Source organism: Pundamilia nyererei, unplaced genomic scaffold (assembly GCF_000239375.1).
Source record: "Pundamilia nyererei isolate P.nyererei 1_Seehausen unplaced genomic scaffold, PunNye1.0 scaffold00002, whole genome shotgun sequence".
NCBI classification, from domain to species: domain Eukaryota; kingdom Metazoa; phylum Chordata; class Actinopteri; order Cichliformes; family Cichlidae; genus Pundamilia; species Pundamilia nyererei.
The window spans coordinates 8,918,918-8,940,960 of NW_005187403.1; the positions used below are offsets into that span (position 1 = coordinate 8,918,918).

Genomic DNA, 22,043 nt, shown 5'->3' on the forward strand with positions numbered 1-22,043 from the left:
GCTTATACTTCAAATATGGCAGTGTGATTATTGCTAGTTATATAAGTTGATATTCAAATGATCTCTGATTCTTCCAAGTATTTTTGCAAGGAGATGAAACATTGTTTAAATAATAAAAAATATAGAATTAATTTAACTGATGTGCTAATTTGAGCCATGACATGACAGAAGAAAAAGAAATATAATAATAATAATTAAAAAAAAGAAAAAAACCTTCCCCATCCGTATACTATGATTAGTTTAACTTTGGCAATCAAGCAGTTCATCATGTATTTAACTGGAAAAGATTAGGCCCATTAAATTTTCCCTGCTCTTTTATGATGTGTTATTGTGTAATAAACCATGAAGGGAGGGGAAATTTTTGCATAGAGTAGCACTTAATAGCACACTGTTGCTCCACGGCCAGGGGCCAGAGTTCTTAAATGCAATTACTGATGAAAATCTTTTTTTTTTCTTATCGGAAACCGCAAGGCATAATTTCAGTGTCAAATAGATATTTTCATTCAAAAGCACAAGGAGTACAAAGAGAAAATGAATAATTTTTAATGTCCAAATTTTTTTTTCCACTTTTAATTTAACAGTATTTAAGTATTAAACTGGGTTAGTAATGCTATAGCATGCACATGTTATGTATATGCTTCCCAATGAGAGGCAGGTTTCTGGCTGGTGCTTTTAGATGAACTTTTCCTATTGATTCTTTTGCTTTTATTGTGTATTGTTTGTGACATATTTACAGAACAACATTATATGTAATAATAAGATTTGTGTGATGACAAAAGCAGTGGTCTAACTGAAAGTTTCTTCTGGTAATAACTGCCACCATTGGTCAAAGGGAGATGTTGATCTTGCATGTTAGTGGATGAGTGTCATAACAAGTCATAAAGTTGCCTTTAACCCTGTCAAAAATTATAATGATAGCTATTACAAAACTGGAGAAAGTGTTAATAAAAAACAAAAACAAAAAACAGTCTATGTATAAAGAGACAGAATGTGCATGTTTTCCTAAGAACAAAGAAAAAAAAATCCAGACATGGAGGGGGCGCAAAGCTAAGAAAGAGCAGAAAATAAATATACACCATGTCACAGTGAAGTGACAATGACAAGGGCACTGTCTTATTTGTTCGGTACAAGACAATTAACCTAACTCTATGACATCTTCTTGTACCGCTAAAATAGACTTTGTCATGTAACAACTCTCTTTCTCTGCATCTCCTTCCCCCCCCTTCCCTCTGCTCTTCTCTCCCATCAGGTCTCCACATAATGGAGCGAGAATGAACAGAGAGCGGCTTAAAAAAAAGCATGAACTGGAGGTTTATTGAGGTCATCTGCTTCCTGTTTATATGGGACCATATAACAGTTCAGTCTTCCCGCCAGGATCCGTTGGCCACTGAACAACATGTCACCAAGCAATATGACTGGCTCATCTCTGACCGCGGACCTTTCCACCACTCTCGGAGTTATCTGTCCTTTGTGGAAAGATTCCGCCAAGGATTTACGACTAGATATAAAATTTATAGGTGAGTTCACTTTCAGCCTGTTTACTGATGCCACTCATGCTTTTTAGGGGAATGTCTTTTTACGGCTTTGCTATTTTCAGATTTTGAGATTTTAGTTGCAAAAAGCTGAACTCTGTACATCTTTAACCCATTAAGTGTACTTTTTTATATTTAGATGCAGCCAGTCTCATCCCCGTGAAATTGTTTTATTATATTAATGAAGTGCGGATAAGACTCCTTGCTTTAGCTTGCTACTGTAGACCAATACACTGTAGACAACAGAGTAGGTTTTTAATGTTGAAGCAGTATTCTTAAAATGACTTTCGTGCTAAGACACCAAAAAAGTCAAGAGAATGGAGTGAGTCAGCTATCAGTTTCTGGTGAATTTTTATTTTAATTTTCAATGTAATTTATTTTTATTTTATTTACATACCACTGAATCACAGCAACAGTTGTCTCAAGGGGCTTTTTATTGTAAAGCAAAGACCCTACAATAACAAAGGCAAAACTTGGCATTTACATCCAGTCTGTTTGTCCTGTCATCCTCCTTTCACCGCAAACCGAATGCAGTATATGATTGGCCGTCCCTGAGCAAGATCCTAGCAGAAGCTTCTTCCTGTTAAAAGGGAGTTTTTCCTTCCCATCATCACCAAGTTTTTGCTGACAGGGGGTCATCTGAATGTTGGTTTTTTTCTATAATATATTTAGGTCTTTGCGTTAAGAAATAAAGGGTAATGAGGTTACTGTTGAATTGAATTGAATTGAATCACATGGTGATTAATTGTGATAAATCATTAGAAATTGTAAATTTGTTGTCATCTACATATATAGGAATACCAACTGGGTTGGAATTGATATTTTAAAATTAGTCCATCAACATACTGCACAACTATTCCTAAAATTAGTTTATTTATCATTAAGTCAATTTTTGGGGTCTGTGGGAGAAAAAGAAAAAATGCAGCCACATATACAAAATAATATAAAAATAAAAATAATAATAAAAGAAGAAAAAAAAGATACAAATTAAAGCTAATATATTTCAATATTACTTCACCTGTAGTGATTCAGTTATATACAGTAGGGCAAAAAAGTATTTAGTCAGCCACCGATTGTGCAAGTTCCCCCACCTAAAATGATGACAGAGGTCAGTAATTTGCACCAGAGGTACACTTCAACTGTGAGAGACAGAATGTGAAAAAAAAATCCATGAATCCACATGGTAGGATTTGTAAAGAATTTATTCGTAAATCAGGGTGGAAAATAAGTATTTGGTCAATAACAAAAATATAACTCAATACTGGCTAGGCCACTCCAGGACTTTCAAATGCTTCTTACGGAGCTACTCCTTTGTTGCCCGGGCGGTGTGTTTTGGATCATTGTCATGTTGGAAGACCCAGCCTCGTTTCATCTTCAAAGTTCTCACTGATGGAAGGAGGTTTTGGCTCAAAATCTCACGATACATGGCCCCATTCATTCTGTCCTTAACACGGATCAGTCGTCCTGTCCCCTTGGCAGAAAAACAGCCCCATAGCATGATGTTTCCACCCCCATGCTTCACAGTAGGTATGGTGTTCTTGGGATGCAACTCAGTATTCTGCTTCCTCCAAACACGATGAGTTGAGTTTATACCAAAAAGTTCTACTTTGGTTTCATCTGACCACATGACATTCTCCCAATCCTCTGCTGTATCATCCATGTGCTCTCTGGCAAACTTCAGACGGGCCTGGACATGCACTGGCTTCAGCAGCGGAACACGTCTGGCACTGCGGGATTTGATTCCCTGCCGTTGTAGTGTGTTACTGATGGTGACCTTTGTTACTTTGGTCCCAGCTCTCTGCAGGTCATTCACCAGGTCCCCCCGTGTGGTTCTGGGATCTTTGCTCACCGTTCTCATGATCATTTTGACCCCACGGGATGAGATCTTGCGTGGAGCCCCAGATCGAGGGAGATTATCAGTGGTCTTGTATGTCTTCCATTTTCTGATGATTGCTCCCACAGTTGATTTTTTCACACCAAGCTGCTTGCCTATTGTAGATTCACTCTTCCCAGTCTGGTGCAGCTCTACAATACTTTTCCTGGTGTCCTTCGAAAGCTCTTTGGTCTTGGCCATGGCGGAGTTTGGAGTCTGACTGTTTGAGGCTGTGGACAGGTGTCTTTTATACAGATGATGAGTTCAAACAGGTGCCATTCATACAGGTAACGAGTGGGGGACAGAAAAGCTTCTTACAGAAGACGTTACAGGTCTGGGAGAGCCAGAGATTTTCCTTGTTTGAGGTGACCAAATACTTATTTTCCACCCTAATTTACGAATAAATTCTTTACAAATCCTACCATGTGAATTCATGGATTTTTTTTTCACATTCTGTCTCTCACAGTTGAAGTGTACCTCTGGTGCAAATTACTGACCTCTGTCATCATTTTAAGTGGGGGAACTTACACAATCAGTGGCAGACTAAATACTTTTTTGCCCCACTGTACCTAGAACCTTCAAGGACGTTATTTTGACCCCACAGAAATTAATTTAAAACAGCAATTGTGGCATGCCAAACTGCTTAGCAACATATATTGCTTACTCATAAACTTACAAGACTGTGCGAAGTGTATATCTAGAGAAAAGAAGAATAATTACTGCAGGGCAAAACAGGTCACCGATGGGATGTTGAGCTGGGTCAGAGTGGGGGAGCGCGTGACGGTACACATAGAGAACCTGGCAAGTTACCGGCTGTGCAGAGCAGCAGGGGAACTGTAGCTGAACTGAGCAGAGAGTCCAGAGTGTGGAGTACTAATCCTAGGAAATAAAGAGTGAAATCCAGAGCAGAGCAGCCGAATCGGATGGGTTTCAGCCTGATGAGCCTGGCTGAGGAGGGGTGTGGATTGAGCAGTGTGGACAGTGGATGACAGCGATGCAGGTCAGGTAAAGTAGAGGCAGATGTGAATGGTGTGATAAACTTTGACTGCTGTACTTTTACAGTAACTCTGTGATTATTTTTTAAATGTAGACAATGGCTGGTTCAGTCTATTTCACAGTGAGCACTTTTTTTCATTTTAATGTAACTAATACCACCTGTGTCGCAAACATAATCTTTTAGGTTTTCCATACTGTTCTCCTGCAATAGTGAAATTATTGTGTGATGTTGCGAGCCATTTTTATTAGTAAATTGAAATACAAATTTTTAACTTTATGATAATCGAAATAATTTATAAAACTGGTAAAATAAAAACCTCCAATGATTTTTTAATCCCCTGATAAATTTGTAAGCATGCTCATTTACAAAAAGTGAACAGTTTCTATTTTTTATTGTAGTTTCATTTCAATTGAGACAGACAGAACATCAACCAAAAACCCAGAGAAAACGCTCCATAAACATTATGAATAGATTGGCATGTCATTGAGTGAAGTAAGTATTTGATCCCCTTCAAACCAGACAGATTTCTGGCTCCAACAGATTGGCCGTGTGCCCGTGTGATAAACAGATCACAAAGAATCAGTCAAATACAGATACTCATCATCTTGATTCATAACTCATTATGTCCATAAAAGAAAACCTGTCAACAGATTCAGTTTCTTACATTACAACCTCTCCACCACCAAAGAGCAGTCAAAGGATGTCGGAGACAAGACCGTAGACCTGCACATGGCTGTAATGTGCTCAAAGACAGCAAAAAGCTTGTTGAGAATTAGAAATAAAATGACCGTCAGTCACCTTCATTCTGGAGCTCCATTCAAGGTCTTGCTTCATGGGGTGAGGATGATCATGAGAATGTGAGAAAGGTGTTGGATTATCCCAGAACTACATAACACCATAATTAGTTGAAATCTTGCAAAGTCCACAAGGTCCCTCTGCTCAAGAAGGCACATGTACAGGCCTGTCTTATGCTTGCCAGTGAACATCTAAATGATTCAGAAAAGGGCTGGGATAAAATGGTGCAGTCAGATGAAACCAAAACTGAGCTCTTTTGCTTGAACTTGAACCGCCATGTTGGGAGGAAGAGACATGCTTAATTTGACCCAAAGAATACTATCCTTCACAGTCAAGCACGAATGTGGAAACCTTATGCTGTTTTTCTTATAAGGGTATAGGACAACTTTATTGCATTGAGAGGCCAATGGATGGGGCCATCTACCATAAAATCCTGGATGACAAACCTATTTCTCTCAGCCAGAACACAAAAGGAGGGTGTGAAAGCTTGAAGTTGACAAGGGGCAGCCAAAAAGCTAAAGGGAGAGTTTTGAGAGTATCAAAAAGAGGAATGGGCCAAAATCCCTCCTGAGATATGTGCAAACCTGGTGACAAACTATAAGAAATGGCTTACTGCTTTGCTTGCCAGCAAGGGTTTCTCCAAAAAGTACTAAGCTAGGTTTTCTTAAAGACCAAATACTTATTTCACTAAATAACGTGCAAATCAATTTATAATTTTTATGTAATGTGCTTTTTCTGGATTTGTGGTTAATATTTTGCCTCTCACTAGTAAAGTGAAAGTGCCATAAAAATTGGAGACTGTTCATGTCTTTGTAAGTGGGCAAACTAACAAATTCAGTAGGGGAATAATGAATCATTTTCCCCGTTATATTTAGTCAAATCTTATTCATAATTAGAGAAATATCAGCTCAATTTCTTCAACTTCTTGTTTAACTGCAAAAATATTTAACTGCAAGAGGACATAGGTGCTTGGCAAGCTTGCTTTAAATAGGAATATAACCGGTATACAACTAGTTGGCAGCCAGGTCGAGTCCCCTATTGCAAAGACTTATGTCACAGATGAGCTGGACTCATCGATTGTCTGATAGATCTGTCTGTGTTTATGAATTAGATGGTCATTATTTTCTGCATTTACCCTCAGTTAGACTGCAGCCGTTTGGAGACAAGATGCCTCAGACAAAGGTGACTTGGGCAATCACCTTGCGATCAAAAGCAATCACCCAGAAATTAAGGGTGTTGCACACTTAACCTCGTGGCGAGGGTACAGCGTGGACTAGTTGCCAATCTGTCCCAGGACCTCAGCAATTCCAGCAATTCTGTAAACAACCACTAATTTTTCAAACTCTCACGAATGTTAATATTCTATTTTTATGCTAGTTGGACTGAGCAATTAGGCCCACAAAAATGTGTTATTCACTCGATTAAATTAAACTCATTGCACTGCAGTTCACTTTGATTCAGCCCAGTTCAAATCAGTTCAGTTCAATTAAATATTAATTTTGCACCACTTACTTATTTATGCCCAAATCATAGAGTTTGACATTCATTAGTTGCAACATAATCCATAACATGCAACATACATTCTGTTGCTTTACATCGCCAGCCTCCTCAGTGCTCACACAAAGAAGCAAAAGTACAAAAATCGGATGGCTTAAATCTATCTTTCTCAGAATGATGTGCTTTGATTTCCTATCATCCCTCTACAGTCTGCTAAGTCGGAATTATAGAAAGACTGCAAACAGAGTAAGAGAATCATTTGCCTCATTCTTTGGCAGTTCTTTCACAGACTTGCTTGTCTTGCTTTCCTTCGTCTCACTTGGTAACTTGCCACAGCCCTTGGTCCCCACTGACTTTCACTCCTTGATATTGTCACATGAACGGTAAACAATGCATTTGCATAATGTGTAACTTGACAGAGCAGGATGTTGCACAGAGACATGAATCTCAGAGGCAAAACTTCAGAAGCTGCTTTCCGCAGACACTGTACAGCCGTCGAGTCCTGTCTGTGATGCTGCAGTGATTTATTAAAACAGAGTGTGTGTATGTACGTCAGGTGCTTCTGGGACTATTGGTGGGCCCAGGTGGTTCCTGTTGTTTTTCACACTTAACAAACCATTAGTGGCATCAAATTCAGCCATGAGTTCTAGATATCCCCTTCATCATGACAAGTCAATTAAACCTAAAGTATGAAAAAATGATGTGTTTCTCATTAAAACAATCAACTATCCATACCTACACGAGGCATCTGTAAACAATTCAAACTTTGATAGATCTTTTTTATTTCCGTCTGACATTTAAATGATCTTGTGATGTCTATTAGTGTACAAAAATGAGAAATACTTCTAGGCACAGCATATACATTTTGCAAAAAAAAAACAAACCCCAAAGTATCTAAGAGGAATGCACGAAATTGTTGCCAAAGGTCAAGAGCTTTAAATCATTCCAACCTCGACCTTCAGATAATTTCAGTGATTAGCGCATCTTCAACCAGGAAGGTGGAGTGACATCGACTGATGTAGTGTTTGTTTGGAATGAAATCATACATAGCCTTGGTCCTGCTTGGCACATGATTGCCCAGGCGTGCTCTGCTCTAACAACCAATGAGGACTGAATCGCTTTGTAAATTTCCCCGGGGACTTTCTCTGCCTCAACAATTTAGTGGTGGAAAGTGGTTGAATCAGATTTGCAGAGAGACAAAGCATCCATTCCTTTCGGGTTCACTTATCAAGAGAGATTACCCCGGAGGCACGTGGTGTGGACAATGCCAACCTGATCAGCAACAAACAAATCTCCCCCATCTTTAATAACATGGGCAGTGTGCCTAATTTGAAGGATAAACACGGAATTAGAAGGTTCCAGCCCTGCGTCTAGTGCTCTGAAAAGGTCATTGCCGCTTCAAGGGGAGAGACACACACACCGGAAGGCACCAATTATCCGCTCCCTCTAGACTTATGTGTCTTAAAGAAATTATTGGAGTGTTCTTTGTATGAGTAATTGTCGCCACTCTCTCCCTGCTGATTGCAGTCTTTAAACAGAATCTTACTCTTTGTCATATATATTTCCTTTATTGTATTTTGGTCAAAAAAGCCACTTTAACTGCTGGCTGCATACAGTTTTTTATATCAGAGCTCAGCTGAATAAGGTGTTAGTGGTGAAATTCGATGGCCTGTTTTGCTCACACTAGCATCACTCGTGCTCCTGCTTGTACTCTATTATAGGGTCGAATGTGTTTCAGATGATGCGTGTTCTCTGTCTGGTCTTTGTTCGCAGAGCTCAATCTCAGGTTCTTGCGTGTTTGGGAAAAAAAATCCAATATAAATGCAAATCTGGTAGCCATTAATGCATTTTAAAGGCCTCAAATCAGCATTGCACTGTAATCAAAGAAGCAGGATGAGAGTTGTTATTTAGAATAAAAAATATTTATTAAAATGCATGGCTTTCATAGATTGTACTCTGAAAAGCTGTGCAGGATGAATAGAGAGGTCTGATAGAGCTTCTCTTGTCACTAAGTCAGAGCTCAGCAACCCTCAAAATGTATCCAAGGATCCGATCAAAATCCTGCAATGACCTGCGAAAATATTATGCTAAATTAAATTAAAATCTCATAACAAAAGAAGTTCAATCTTTGGACTTTGATTCAAAAATGTTGAACACAAGTATTATAACTTATTTCACAAAGGAAATTTAGATTTTCTTTGTTGCACTCCTCTGTTGTACTCTGTCTCTATACTGACTTAGTAAAGCCTTTTGAAAAAAACACTATAAAACCCACTTTCACTGTACTTTCGTCCCTTCCAGCCCTGCATCTGTCTCATCATCATCGGTCAAAGCTCTATTTAAGAAATGTCCTGCTCAGTCAGATTGAATCTTAATCAAACTTGCTTTCGGCTGCCTACAAAGTCTGCGCAATACCCTATTGAGTGAGTGTCTAAAGAATTTACAGCTTGTTGGTGGGCACCTAAACCAGTAGTGAGAATGCCTCTGAAGCACATTATCTCCTGTTGTGAGCTACATGTGAAAAGGGCAACTTCAAACAGTGTCCTGACCTGATTTTTTCGACATTGTCCAAAGTTGTGTGCTTGGGTTCATGTGAAAACATGAAAGTATTTGCCTCTTATTGCAAGTGTTTTTCCTTTGTTCCTTAATTCATGAGATTCTTGACTGTTAAAATAATCCAGCAGTAAAAGCTGCTTGTAAATCTGGACATCTGGACAAACCACCAGCATCTGGTAGACGTAGCAATTCTTCTCTTTTCCTTACCTGTGGCAGCAGGAGCTCAATGGCAATAATTTCCCAGAGATCCTCATGCTTTCCAAGTTGGAAATTTGGTTTGGAGAACTACTTGCGCCAAAGTGTCATAGCTACATGTGTGATTTCCTCACCGAGTCTCATTTCCCTTTTGGCGACTCATTACACATATTTTGACTGTTCCGAGACAATATTACGTGCTGTGCACTCCAAATGGCATTATTATTTTCCATGCTTTGTTTTTGTTACGCAGCTGCAGCACTCTCATGTTACTGTGGCAATTAGACAAACACACATCTCCACAGTGAGTCTGCAACAACACTTTGACTACAAGGTCGTACAGAAATATGACAAAATTTCCCACTAAAGCATTTGTCCATCATACTGTACGAAACTCTTTCTACAAAAGCAGATAAATAGTTTGAGGAATCTCAGAGAGCTGACTGCTGAGTGAAAAAATGTTATTGAATTATACGAGGTCTAATGTCAGGTCACTAATGGTTTACTAATCCTAGCTAATAACATAAGGATACACATTTAATGATATGAGTAGTTTGGAGCTCAACTGTGTTATCATTAAATATCATGTATTTCACCATACCAAACATAACAACTAAAAAGAATTTGCACTGAGCCATGATCACCATCATAGCTTGTTTTTGTTTGTCTTTTTTCTTCTTTTTTTCAAGTTTATGTTCCCCAGTTTGGCTAGTTTGATTTAGGGTTTACAACCACGATAGGCTTTTATTTAATTAAATTTACCAAGAATACTTCTCAAAGGAAATTTCCTTCATGGTGTTAATTATTCCTAAATGTAATCAGTTTTTAGACGACCACTTGATCAGCACTAAAATGAATAATCTGCTATTCTAATTTGCATGTCCAAACTCATTTTCCTCCGTTTCTAAAATTAGACAGTTCATCAAACAGAAAGCTCTCAATCTCGGACCACACTCCCACCCCTACGTGTTTTTTTTTTCAATTGCAATATCTTAACATCTGTACATTTTAAAAGAAAAACTTAACTCATACATCAAGAGTGAATATTTAAATGTGCTGATATGTACCTCATTTGTTTTTTAAAAAGATATAAAGGTGTTACATTTGTCCGACTCAGGTTTCGAATTAGTTTGGATGAGCCATCTGTAATTGGGTAGAGTGAGCAAAGGAGGATTTGATGTAGTCGGCAGATTTGCTGAGAGAGGCTGCAGAAATGTTTAATTCAGCATGCTGTAGCCAAAGGAAGTGATGGAGGGAGGCAGACGGGAAGTCAGGAAGGATGAAACAGACTGAAGAAAGAGGACAGAGACATTGAGGGGTCTGGATTGCCATTAGGCAGGGAGACAGGAAGGTGCTAAAAGTGTGTGATAAAGAAAATGTATATAAGTGTTAGAGACACTGAAGGGGATCCGCTGAGTTCAGTATCAAAACAAGGAAGAGGGGAGCAGACAGGTAAACTGGCAGTGAGGTCATAGTCAAGGTGAGGATGAACACAGACGCACTGGAGTGGTTCAGATGACTCACAAATACCATGAAGCAAAGTGCAGCACTCAAAAAAACAAAAACAAAAAACCCCAACAACAACCAAAGCCTACATTATTAACACATTCTCTGCATCTAATCATGGTTCTACTTAGAAAATGATGGGTTTTTCTTCTGCCAAAATTTTTTAAACTTACATTCACTTAGACACAGATTCTGTGGACCAGGAGAAAATTGCGTAGAGTTTCGGCTATCTCTATTCATCCATGCACTTCTTTACCAATACACATACACTTCTTTCATGTAACTGCTACTCATTTATTGTTTTTAGCTGTGAGGCAGTGACAGAGACCGTCTAATAATGACACACTGTGTGCGCAGACAGAATGAATGTAATGAGAAAACATAATAAGATAAATAACAATGCCACCTGCAATATGAAGCAAAAAGAGAGCTTAGTGTTGTTTTTTTTCTGTTAATCAACAATTGAACAGCACTATATCGCACCTTTGCAGTATTATTGTGTACAGTCTGAAGCCGTATGTCACCTGTTCTATTGTATTGTCATTGAGCAGTAAAAGTGCATCCAGGTGGCCTCAAGGTTTAAGATGCTGGCCATGTAATTGCAATGTCCCCAAGTCCAGCCATGGATTCCACTTGCAAGTCATCTCTCACTTTCTGACAGCTCTCCACAGTTGGCTGCCTACGTAAAAAAAAAAAAAAAATCACAGATAAATGCTGTAATGTATATATAAATATTTCACATTTCCTAGTGATGCTTTAGTGATTGAGCAAATTAGATGACTCACAAACATGTTGTCACCAAAAGGATTTTGGCTGCCTTCTCGTGCTTTGGCAGCATACACGAATTCCCATTTGCTGACTGAAGCAGTAACGACTTCCAGCACTTGGATTTCCAGCACTCGTCTCAGCCAATCAGGCAAGCTGAAAATCCAGCACTGCTAAAATCTCTCGAGTTGCCATTATCACTGTTGTGCATCGAATGAGCAATTATTTTCTTTTTAAAACTTCTTTTGAAAAACTTTTACGTGACAGACACACTGGAAGCGTTGTTTACTGTGGGGCACAGAAAATATCAGTTTAACTTTAATCTGTTTTTATTCCCTCTACTCTAATCTGTTTCTTTTATACACACTTGGAAGACACAAACACACACATACACACACAACACAAAGTCATCTTGGGGCTATTGCAATTACAATCACTGGAGTACTGCAGAAACTGGGCGTTGATCTGCATTTTTCAGCTTTATATAGGTTTGGGAAAATCAACAGGAGCTGATCTGGGGAGGGACTTTATGCCACTTTCCTTCTCCAACCTAGTGGTAAAAAGCCCCCGCTGTGGGATGACTTAATTACTGGCTAGGAAGGGATGGTAATTAGAGGAGAAACAGGAGGCTAGAAGAAACTGTCAGGGTTAAGTACTGACTAATTCACTGTGTGGGACGCCTGTGCCCCTCTCCCTTGAGACTGGCAATATAACATCAACAGGCAGCAACAAGCACTGAAGACGAGATAACAGCGCAACCATGCATCGAATGACTGTTTTTCTGATATAGTGATCCACGCTGCCTAGTCACACTAGATGCTCAAAGAAAGCTGTTCACTTTGGTTAATGCAAGTTCCAGGACACAAACTCTGGGGAGTGGATTTCAGTTTAAAGCACACGGCCCACTAATGCTGGCTGTAAGATTCATAAACTTCATAAACTTAAAGTATTCACCAACTGGATTTTGAAACATTTCATTCGTGTTTTGAGAATTTAAAATCCAATTCCATATATGCAACAGAGCAAACATGGATAGCACAATCAAGCTAAGATAGAAATGTTAGTCAAATATAAAGTCTACAAAGAGCCTTCAACATACAGAGAAAAGCTCTAAAGCTCTAATCAAGCAAACTAACAGAAAACATTTGTGTGTACAGAGACAGTAGTTTATTTCTACAGTAGTTTGTTTCTATTGAGTGAACCGGAATTTGACTCAGTTAAATAATATTTTGGTATCGTCATTGTATCTTTGCATTTTTCAAATGCTAGAATGAATTCAAGATTATTTGCCATTTATCTTGCAAATAATAGTTCTAATCAACAATAATCGCAGGCAAAATTACTCACTTAACAAACAAGAGATAAATACTGTACGATAAAGTCTGAATATCTGAAATGCACAACCTCAATATGTTCCAGTGCACAGCATCGCCTCTCTAAAACACCTCATCAGAGGTGTCTTTCCTCTGCTACCCCTCTGTCCTGTAGTCAGCACACGGCTTTGGTGTTTTTTTTTCACTGTTTTTTTTGTGACCTACACAAACACAAAAAAGGTTTATTCTCAGCCTCCTGCAGAACATCTGAGTCAGTTCACTTGCAGCAAAACACTGAATCTGTTGGGCTTGTTATCTGGGCTGTCTTAGAAATGTAGCATCACAGGTTTTTCTTATACTGTGTTACATGTCTAAAATTATTTTCAAGTGGGCTTTTATTTGCTACCTACTGCAATATTGTGTCAGTTTGCATGGTGATCCAGGGGATACACCACCAGTGGACGCATGTACTCAATTTATTTTTAAAGTAGCCGTTTTGCAAATTAGATTCATGATCATTCAAAGACTGGATATACTGCTGGGAAATGAAACTGTCTGTTTAGATATTGTCAGTACTTAGTCTTTATATTATTTCTTATATTAAAATGCTCCTAATGTTGTAACATTCAGCCTATTTTTTATAATCAGTAGAAAACATAAATACCTTCAGATTTTCTCTGTCGTTTGTAGATAAAACCGTACGCGCTGTTTGTCGTTAGAGAGTCTAAAGATTAAGCTGACCTAAGGGAAATCAGTTAATTTCATGCATTTATTGAGGTGCTGAAGCATCTGTGCACAGGGAAAGCATGCTGTTGTACATATTCTTCACAAATATAAAACAAAAGCCCATTTGCTTTAAAGAATAGCTCTTTTACTAAAATGTGTGTGTAAGGGAAGTTTTAGAAGGAGGACACCGAGTTAGCTAACCTGACAACCTCTGGAAGGTTGTTTTCATCTCTTGGGGCTCACATAGCAAAGGCCTGATAAGTGGGTTTAACAAGTAATGACATGTTTCTCATTTTCAGACTTGAAGCAGTGAAGCAGCAATGATATTAAAGACTACTGACAAGCGCATGCTTGTGACATGATATCTAGCTGAAGTATGATTTCAAAGCGCAGGAGAAAAGTACTTTTAACTGGAGGTCAAGTGTCTAAAAAAGGACACAGAAGGATTAATTCCTGCATGTTGTTATGTCGCTATAAAACCCGTGATAAACAGATAAACAAATCTATTTTGTTTATCTGTTTCCTCCCTTGGTCACAGAATGTTGTTTGTCAACCTACGTGATATAAAATGCTAAATGCTGGTGATATTAATTCAAAGTTATTTTATTTTTAGAGCCGTAATAGTGGCCAAAGTGCTAAAAAAAAAATCCTGAAACATCTTATTTGCCTCAAAATTCGTCACAGTTTAATTTGCAGTTCTCATAAAGGCAACAGTTTATCACTTATTTATATCACTGCAAGGCAAAATCTAAACCGTATTCAAATTGGTTTCAAATTCTTCATTCACACGGAAATTACGATGGAATAAGGAAGGTAAATTGCAATATTTTTTTCCAGCAGGTAAAAAGATCATTGGGATTACAGAAATGAATTAGCTTAGTAATTTTATCTATTACACTCTTAACAAATGCAGTCCACAAAAACCATCAACATAATGCTTTTATTTTTTAATTTGAGCTGTGACTGACAGTTAATATGGGGTCAGCTGAGTTCAGCAGTAAATGGATATGATACAGTAAGCGGCATCTAACAACACCAGCCGATTTTTTTTACTGCATGAATGTTTTGACCTTTGAAGGTTTTCATTACGTGTAGAGTGGGGGAGCACTGTTTGTCACCGTTTACAGGATAGAGCAGATGATGAAGTGTTTTATTATCTGCATACAAAGGGACTTTATATGTCAGGTGGATACATATGCAAACAAAGGATAGCAATCTAGAAAATGTGTTTATAAGACTATGAAGATATTTAGAGATTCTATATGGCTTTCATTTCTGTGCAAGCGCTCTCTCTCATCCAGTTGTATGCTGCGTGAGCTAGTAATAATTTCCATTTCTTCCCTGCCCACACATTGAGACTAGTTCATCAGCAGTACTTCTCACATTACACAGTTAATTAGATTCAAACGCATGCTCATGTCACTCACCCATGCGTTCGCTTCTGGCACAATGTCCCATCAAATTCTTGAGATTAAAGCGAATTAAGAGATTGTTTTTGATTAGATCAATTTTCATTTCATTGCCTCATCACAATTACAAAGTGTACTAACAAAGCTATTATACCAGCAATCATATTCCATTTAGACAATCATGTTCCATTTGCTGATATGCTCTAATTAATAGTTATTAACAGAGAAGCTTACATGTGAATACAGAGATGGAATTTAGGTATTATGGCATAGCCCTCGAAAGCTTGTATTTATTTATTTATTTATTTATTTATTTTTGTCTTTCAGTAAATAAAGAGTATGATTTCATAGCTTTGAAACTTATTTCTATGAAAAAACAACTAAAAATAACTTTTGTATACATTCTCACTATGCTGCCACTGAGCAGACTTCATTGCATTAACTGTTATTGTGGTCACAAGTTAATTCAATTTATAGTTTTTATTTCCCCCTTACTTTGACCCAAACTATTGAGATTCTTTTCTAGGGTCAGCCCATTATTCTGCAGACGCCGAAGTGAATAAAATCATGACAGAGTCAAATGATTTTCTGAGAGGCTTTATTCCAACAGCCGCACATTCACTGGAAAGAATGGATGAAAAATCATTTCCACAATCATACAAGAATGATTGAGGAAAAACACATGTATTTCATTATCCTCCCTTTCTCTGACTTTTCTGTGCAGATTACTGCTGATTTTGCTTTAGAAAAAAGAAAAAAATAACAGTGAAACTGAATTATGTTAGCTCGAGCAAAATCTACCCGAAGAAATAAAAAAATCTAATACTGCATGGGTGTTGCTCTCGCACATCACAGCTGATATAATTTTATAATTTAAATAATTTTATAATTTTCCTTCACAACTGATTATGTACTTTTTCATCTCACTGTCAAATACCAGTCAAATACAAACATTTCACACAGATGACTTCCACAGGAACACGCATGATGTTGCATCTTGAAGCACTCCTCTTTTGGAGAATGAGAATTTTTGGTTTTATTTTACCAAAACATATTCAACCTGCAGTACAATAATTATGGACCGAATGCAGTAAGCTGACTGGACATCGACTCATAGCATAGGAGGGAAATGAGCCAAAGCGTTCTTCAAAAGCAATTCAAAACTTTGCAAGGTCGCTAAGTGGGCTATTCCACAGGAGTTAAGTACTTGAAGTATTTAATTTAACACGACTGAGCATGCAATCAACATGCATTTGACTTACAGGACTAAAAACTACAGAAAAACCTGACAGCTGACAGCAAAAGCATTGTGGGTATCTCCTCTGGTTCTAGAGTTCGGGCAGGTTTTACCTGCAAAGGATGCTTGACAAAGTATTAAAAAACTGAGAACTGTATTTATGCTTATGTTAATTTGTTCCAATTGTATTTGAATTGGAACTAAGGGACTGTGCATAAAAAAGGACTTTGATTCCCCTATAATTAATGCAATATTCAAATTAATGCTGAGAGTCTGCTGTACTACTCCTAACTGTAACTAGGATATGTAATAACAGAAATTGTGACTAAAATGTCTAAAGAATCTAAAATAATATGTGGACCTAGCTGTATGCATATACTACTGTGGCTTTTTGGTCTAAAACAAAATTACTGTTATTCAGTTAGGATAGCAACAAATTACAACTACTTTAATACTTTTAAAAATAATAATACTTTTTGTATTCAAAACCATAATTACAATACAGCAATAATGTTTTAGAGCTGCACTACAGTACACCACAACCAGTGAGAGGGCATATACATTCATAGAATAGTACATACGTACATTTGGATTATCAGGCATTGTAACTACCCTAAGAGAAGGGAGAAGACTGACAGTTAATTTTAATTGGTTCACTTTTAACACCTAATTGTATCTAAATCTATCTGCAAGGAAAAGTCTCTTGGGTTTTTTATATGAACTCTCTGATGGTATACCACTATTTCTGTATAACTCCTCCAATTTCCCCACACTATTTACTCTATTAAAAAAGAAGGGAAAAATCCAGCCTATGCCTGTACTGAAGAGTAAATAAATAAATCAAGAACAAGCAAACAGCTCTGCATAGTCCTTCACTGTGCACTGGAGCATAGGATTAAGATTTTGTCTATTCTGAATAATTCTCAGTGGTTGAAATTCATGCAGGACTTCAATTGTATCTCTGTCTATTTGATTTATTGCCAAGCTTTGCCTCTTTATTATCGGTAATATCTCCCTACCCCCTTCCTCTGCCTCCTTTTTCCCGTATATTCTGTCAAAATGCTACATAATACTTTGGCATCATTGCCCATCAGGGAGCGGAAACATGGAAATCTGAGTTAATGCACTGCTGATGATTAGTGTATTTTGTACCCTAGTTTAGCTGGATCATATAGATAAAACCTATTAGGCACTTCATCTGTCAGAACATTAAACTGTTAAGACATGATTTTGCTTGTCCATTAGTTATCCCACAATTTAAAGACATAGGTTCAGAATGGTAACAGTGTTATACTTTATGGCCGATCTGTTCGGCAGTTCATGTAGGTCTGACCCTGGGACTGCTGGCACAAGTGGCCAATGAGAGCATTGTAAGCACAAAGATTTAGTGAAGTACAGTAAAGAGGCTAGCTTAATGGAGTTAGCCTCTTAGCAAATTCATAACAGAGAAAGGGACAGACAGCTTTGGGTGATAACAACCCTGGTGTCCAACCTTTTAGAGGTCAAACGCCAACAATATCAACTCTAAAGTATGGATCACTGGTTAATCACATGAACTAGACGAATTAAATAAGCCGCAAGCTGTAACTCATGAAAGCCTCTTGTTCATAGCTTCGACAAGTGGTCTTCAAAGAAGACAGTCTCTGAAATATGGACATTCATAAGGCCTGCTGGGCCACATATTGGTCTAGATGTAATAACATTTATCCTATATCACTGAAAAGATATCATATCTGAGTGGATGTGATCATGCAGCACTGTTACTGTGTGAGAACACCACGTACGGAATAAAAGAGAATAAGTCAATACTGTGTGGGAAGACAGAATCGCTTCACAAAGTCATTCATGGGGGAATTTCCATTATTGGATCAAAGTCTCCCCCCGTCCTAGCACTTTGCCAGCATTTTCTGTTGAGCCCTCATGGTGCACCACTATCACTCAGCTGAGCATGGCTCTGTAAAGACAGTGTGGCAAAGATTCAATCAACAATGTCTCAGGAATGTTTAATGGGCGTAAAAAAAAACAGCGTAGAATGCTATAATACAAAGTCCCAGTGTGTAGGACAATTTACTCATTAATTTTAATAAGCATTATTCCACTCTCAGTCATTTGGCTCATACTACCAAAACCCCATCATTAAAAAAAAAAAAAGCTACATCAATCATATGGGGTTTGCTTTCTGTTCAGAGTAAGTGTAAACAGGTAAATACATTGCAAGACCTGATAAGATTTCTCACTTGTGTCTCATCACTCTTAATTATACAAAATTCAAAACGACCCGCCTATGTCAGAGCCTCCTTTTACTGGGAGCACAGATCACTGCTATTTCTGTTGGTGTTCTGTTTTTCATTTAATGGTTGTTTTGATAGCTCATTATCAGCACAGGAGCTCATTTGCATAAACACTGTATTTTTAAAAGTAGTTGTTAAATTCTCATGTAAAACAGTAAGTATGCATGCCTTCCAATCCTCAGGAAGCATCTCTTTTTAACATGCAAAGGTATCTTGATATAACTCGACTCGAGTTAGACTTTAAGGTCAGTGATTTGATAGACAGCAGTTAATACCTTTGCTTTGATTGGCTGTTAGAAATAGTCTGTTACCCCTTGGAGTGATTTGTTTTTATAGCAGTGAATTAGACCTAAGCAGTTTATTCAAAATAACGTATGATTTTCAACTGCAAATATGAAGTCATCCCTGACAAACAAAGTAGTGCAACAAACGGCTGAAATTGAAAGGTTCACCCTTTATCAAAGCTTGAAAACAGTCTGTTCCTTCTCACATCAGAAGGAAGAAGAACTTGTACAAAACTGCATCAGCAGCCCCAAAATCACACACCTCATTCATGTTGTGTGCGACAGGTACAAAGAAAACAAGTGAATTCTTAAAGGGAGAAAGCCCTCTTCAGTTACGTGTTAAAATAACATTTTTCTGATGTCTACTGATTCTGCTGATCGTTGCACTCATCAGTAACTTCTGACATCAGTGACATTTTCCAGTGCCTATTGCATTACTTTCATGTTCACATCTGAACACTGGATGACAATTATTCATCGTGCAAACACATTTGAATTTCTTTTTTTTTTGGTAACCATTCCAGCATGTATCACAAGGCTATAGATAACAATAGCAAAGCAACTGACTCACCAGATATGAAACAAAGCAGCGTGTTAAAGGTGATGTGAGAAACTAGAAACAAGTCCAGAATAAATGTGAGAGGAGGAAATTGCTGTCTGTGGAGGCTTTCAGTAGATATTACAGCAGAGGCAAAGGAGCAAAAGGATTTACAAAAATCATGTAAATCTGTATATATGCAGTCACCAGCCACTTTGCTACGTATACTTGTTCAATGCAAGTATCTAATTAGCCAATAACCATTTAGACATGTAGACATGGTTGATATGCCCTGCTGAAAAAAATACTCATCTGATAGGATTTTCTCACACAAACAAATCTACAACGGTCAGAAAAAGAGAAAATACCCAGTGAGCTGCAGTTCTCTGAGCAGTAATTTCTGTTGATGCTATAGGTAAATGTAGAATGAGTAGATTGGTTCTAGCTGATAGGAAGGCAAAAGTAATTCAAATAACTATTTGTTACAGCCAGGGTATGCAGAAGAGCATCTCTGAATACACAACAAATCAAACCGGGAAGCAAATGAGCTACAGCCACACTACGCATCACTCCTGTCTTCTTAGGAACATGAAAATGAGGCTACAATTCATTCGTACCTATCGAAATTAGACAATGGAAGGTTGCAAATCTTTTGCCTGGTCTGATGTGTCTTGATTTGTGCTGCAACATTTAGATGGCAGGGTCAACATGAAAAAATGGACCCCATCAATTGATCCTATCTCGTCACAATAATTCAGGATGCTGGTGGTGGTATATGGTGCTCGTGATATTTTCCTCTCCATTTTATGCTCTTTAATACTAAGCATTGTTTAAACACCATAGTATTGTTGTTGACCATGGCCATCCTTTTACGACCACAGCATAACCATCTCCTTATGGTTGTTTTCGTGGGGTGAACACAGCATACTACAAAGCTCAAATAATCTCTGGTTTCTGGAACATGACAGTGAATTAACAGTATTCAGATGGCTTCTGTAATCACAAAAACTCAATCTAATAGAGCATATTTGTGTTGTGGTGCAATAGGAGATTTGCATTATGAATCTGCAGCACCTACGTGATGCTTTCCAGCACTTTGTTCACTGTATACCACAAATTTAGGCATATCTGGAGCCAAGAGGAGATCCAACCTGGTATTAGGAAAGTGTACCTATAAAGTGGCTGCTGAGTGTAATTTAACAACATTTAGAATACTTTTGTAAAATAAGGAGTTTTTTGTAGACATGTTTGACTGATTTCTAAATATTCGGAACTCAACAGAATATTTGTTCTATTATTGAGCATATTTGAATAATTACTAAAGATGATTTCAAATGTCTCATTATTCAAACAAATGCTGATATCTGTCATCTACATTGTACCCTTTAAGAATATCAGACAGACTCAGATTGAAGCATCTTTCATGCAGTGATTATTGCTGTTTAATTGCAGCATCAAAGCACTCTAAATATTACATTTTCAAAACAAAATAGACGTGTACTAAATGACACATGTCTTTGATAGAAAGACTTACTACAAATAGAGCTACTGCTAATTTATGATGTAATTCAGTACAATAACCTCAAAAAGCAGCTACAGAAATTACAAAGGGTTGAATCATCACCTCTCTGACATACTCTGCTGAAAAATCACCATTATAAGCTTCACAACTGTAAACGCTGTATGGATGTACAGGACACTGATTCTCCTTGCTCTCTCATCTGTGTCATATTTGAGGGATTATCACAGCAATGCATTCTTCTGAAAGTACTGATGAAAGACATTCGAGGTATTCCCAGACCTGTACTTTGAGATCAATTCAATTTCATTTTTTCTGTCTTTTACAAGATTTGAAATAAAGCCTTAGTTCAGTGACTGTAAGTATCTAACAAATGCAATAAAGTAAAATCTGTTAACACATTTTTAAGTAAAAAAAAAAGGTTACCTCATATTTCAAGCAACAATATACATCAAACACAACCAAACACATTAACAGTGCTGTTAAATATACTTTGCTGTAAAATTGTAGTTTTTTAACATCGTAAACACCAATTTAATTACAATTTTCTGATCTGGCACTAACCAGTGTGACTTAATGTGCTAAAAATGTCCTTATTAAACTGGTTGCTTATGTTATAAAGCTTTTATTTCTTAAAGCCCAGAGAACACAAAGTATCAAAAAGAAAATAAAAAAATAACAGTCACGCTGTCTCTTGTTTGCTCGTAATTTCTGGTTGAAAGTTAAAAATGAAAGTGATATTAGGCTTAATGGCTTCACTGTTGAAGAGGAGAGGAGAAAAGAGTGGGAAAGTGCTTGTAGACAAAGACAACTTCCAAAAGACCTGCAGTTACGTTCTCGACACTTCTCTTCCAAAACATCTGATGCATTTAGTCCACTAAAAGAGCTCAAACGCTGCTCACGACAGGCAGCAACTAAACCAACACTGTGCCTAAAATTGTCAAAAAACTCTAAGCACTCTCGGGGGGAGTAATTGAAAATCACTTTGAGAAACATGAAAGACAGAAAAT

General features: G+C 37.6%; 1 protein-coding gene across 1 annotated transcript in view; it reads left to right on the plus strand.

Moving 5' to 3' along the window:
• The window catches only part of brinp1 (bone morphogenetic protein/retinoic acid inducible neural-specific 1), a 103,944-nt gene that overhangs the window by 25,633 nt on the left and 56,268 nt on the right, over positions 1–22,043 (plus strand). Inside the window, exon 2 of the mRNA XM_005720439.1 lies at positions 1,250–1,517. Within this exon, the coding sequence (XP_005720496.1) occupies positions 1,300–1,517 (218 nt within the window). The 5' untranslated portion in view covers positions 1,250–1,299. The remainder of the gene's footprint in view (positions 1–1,249; positions 1,518–22,043) is intronic.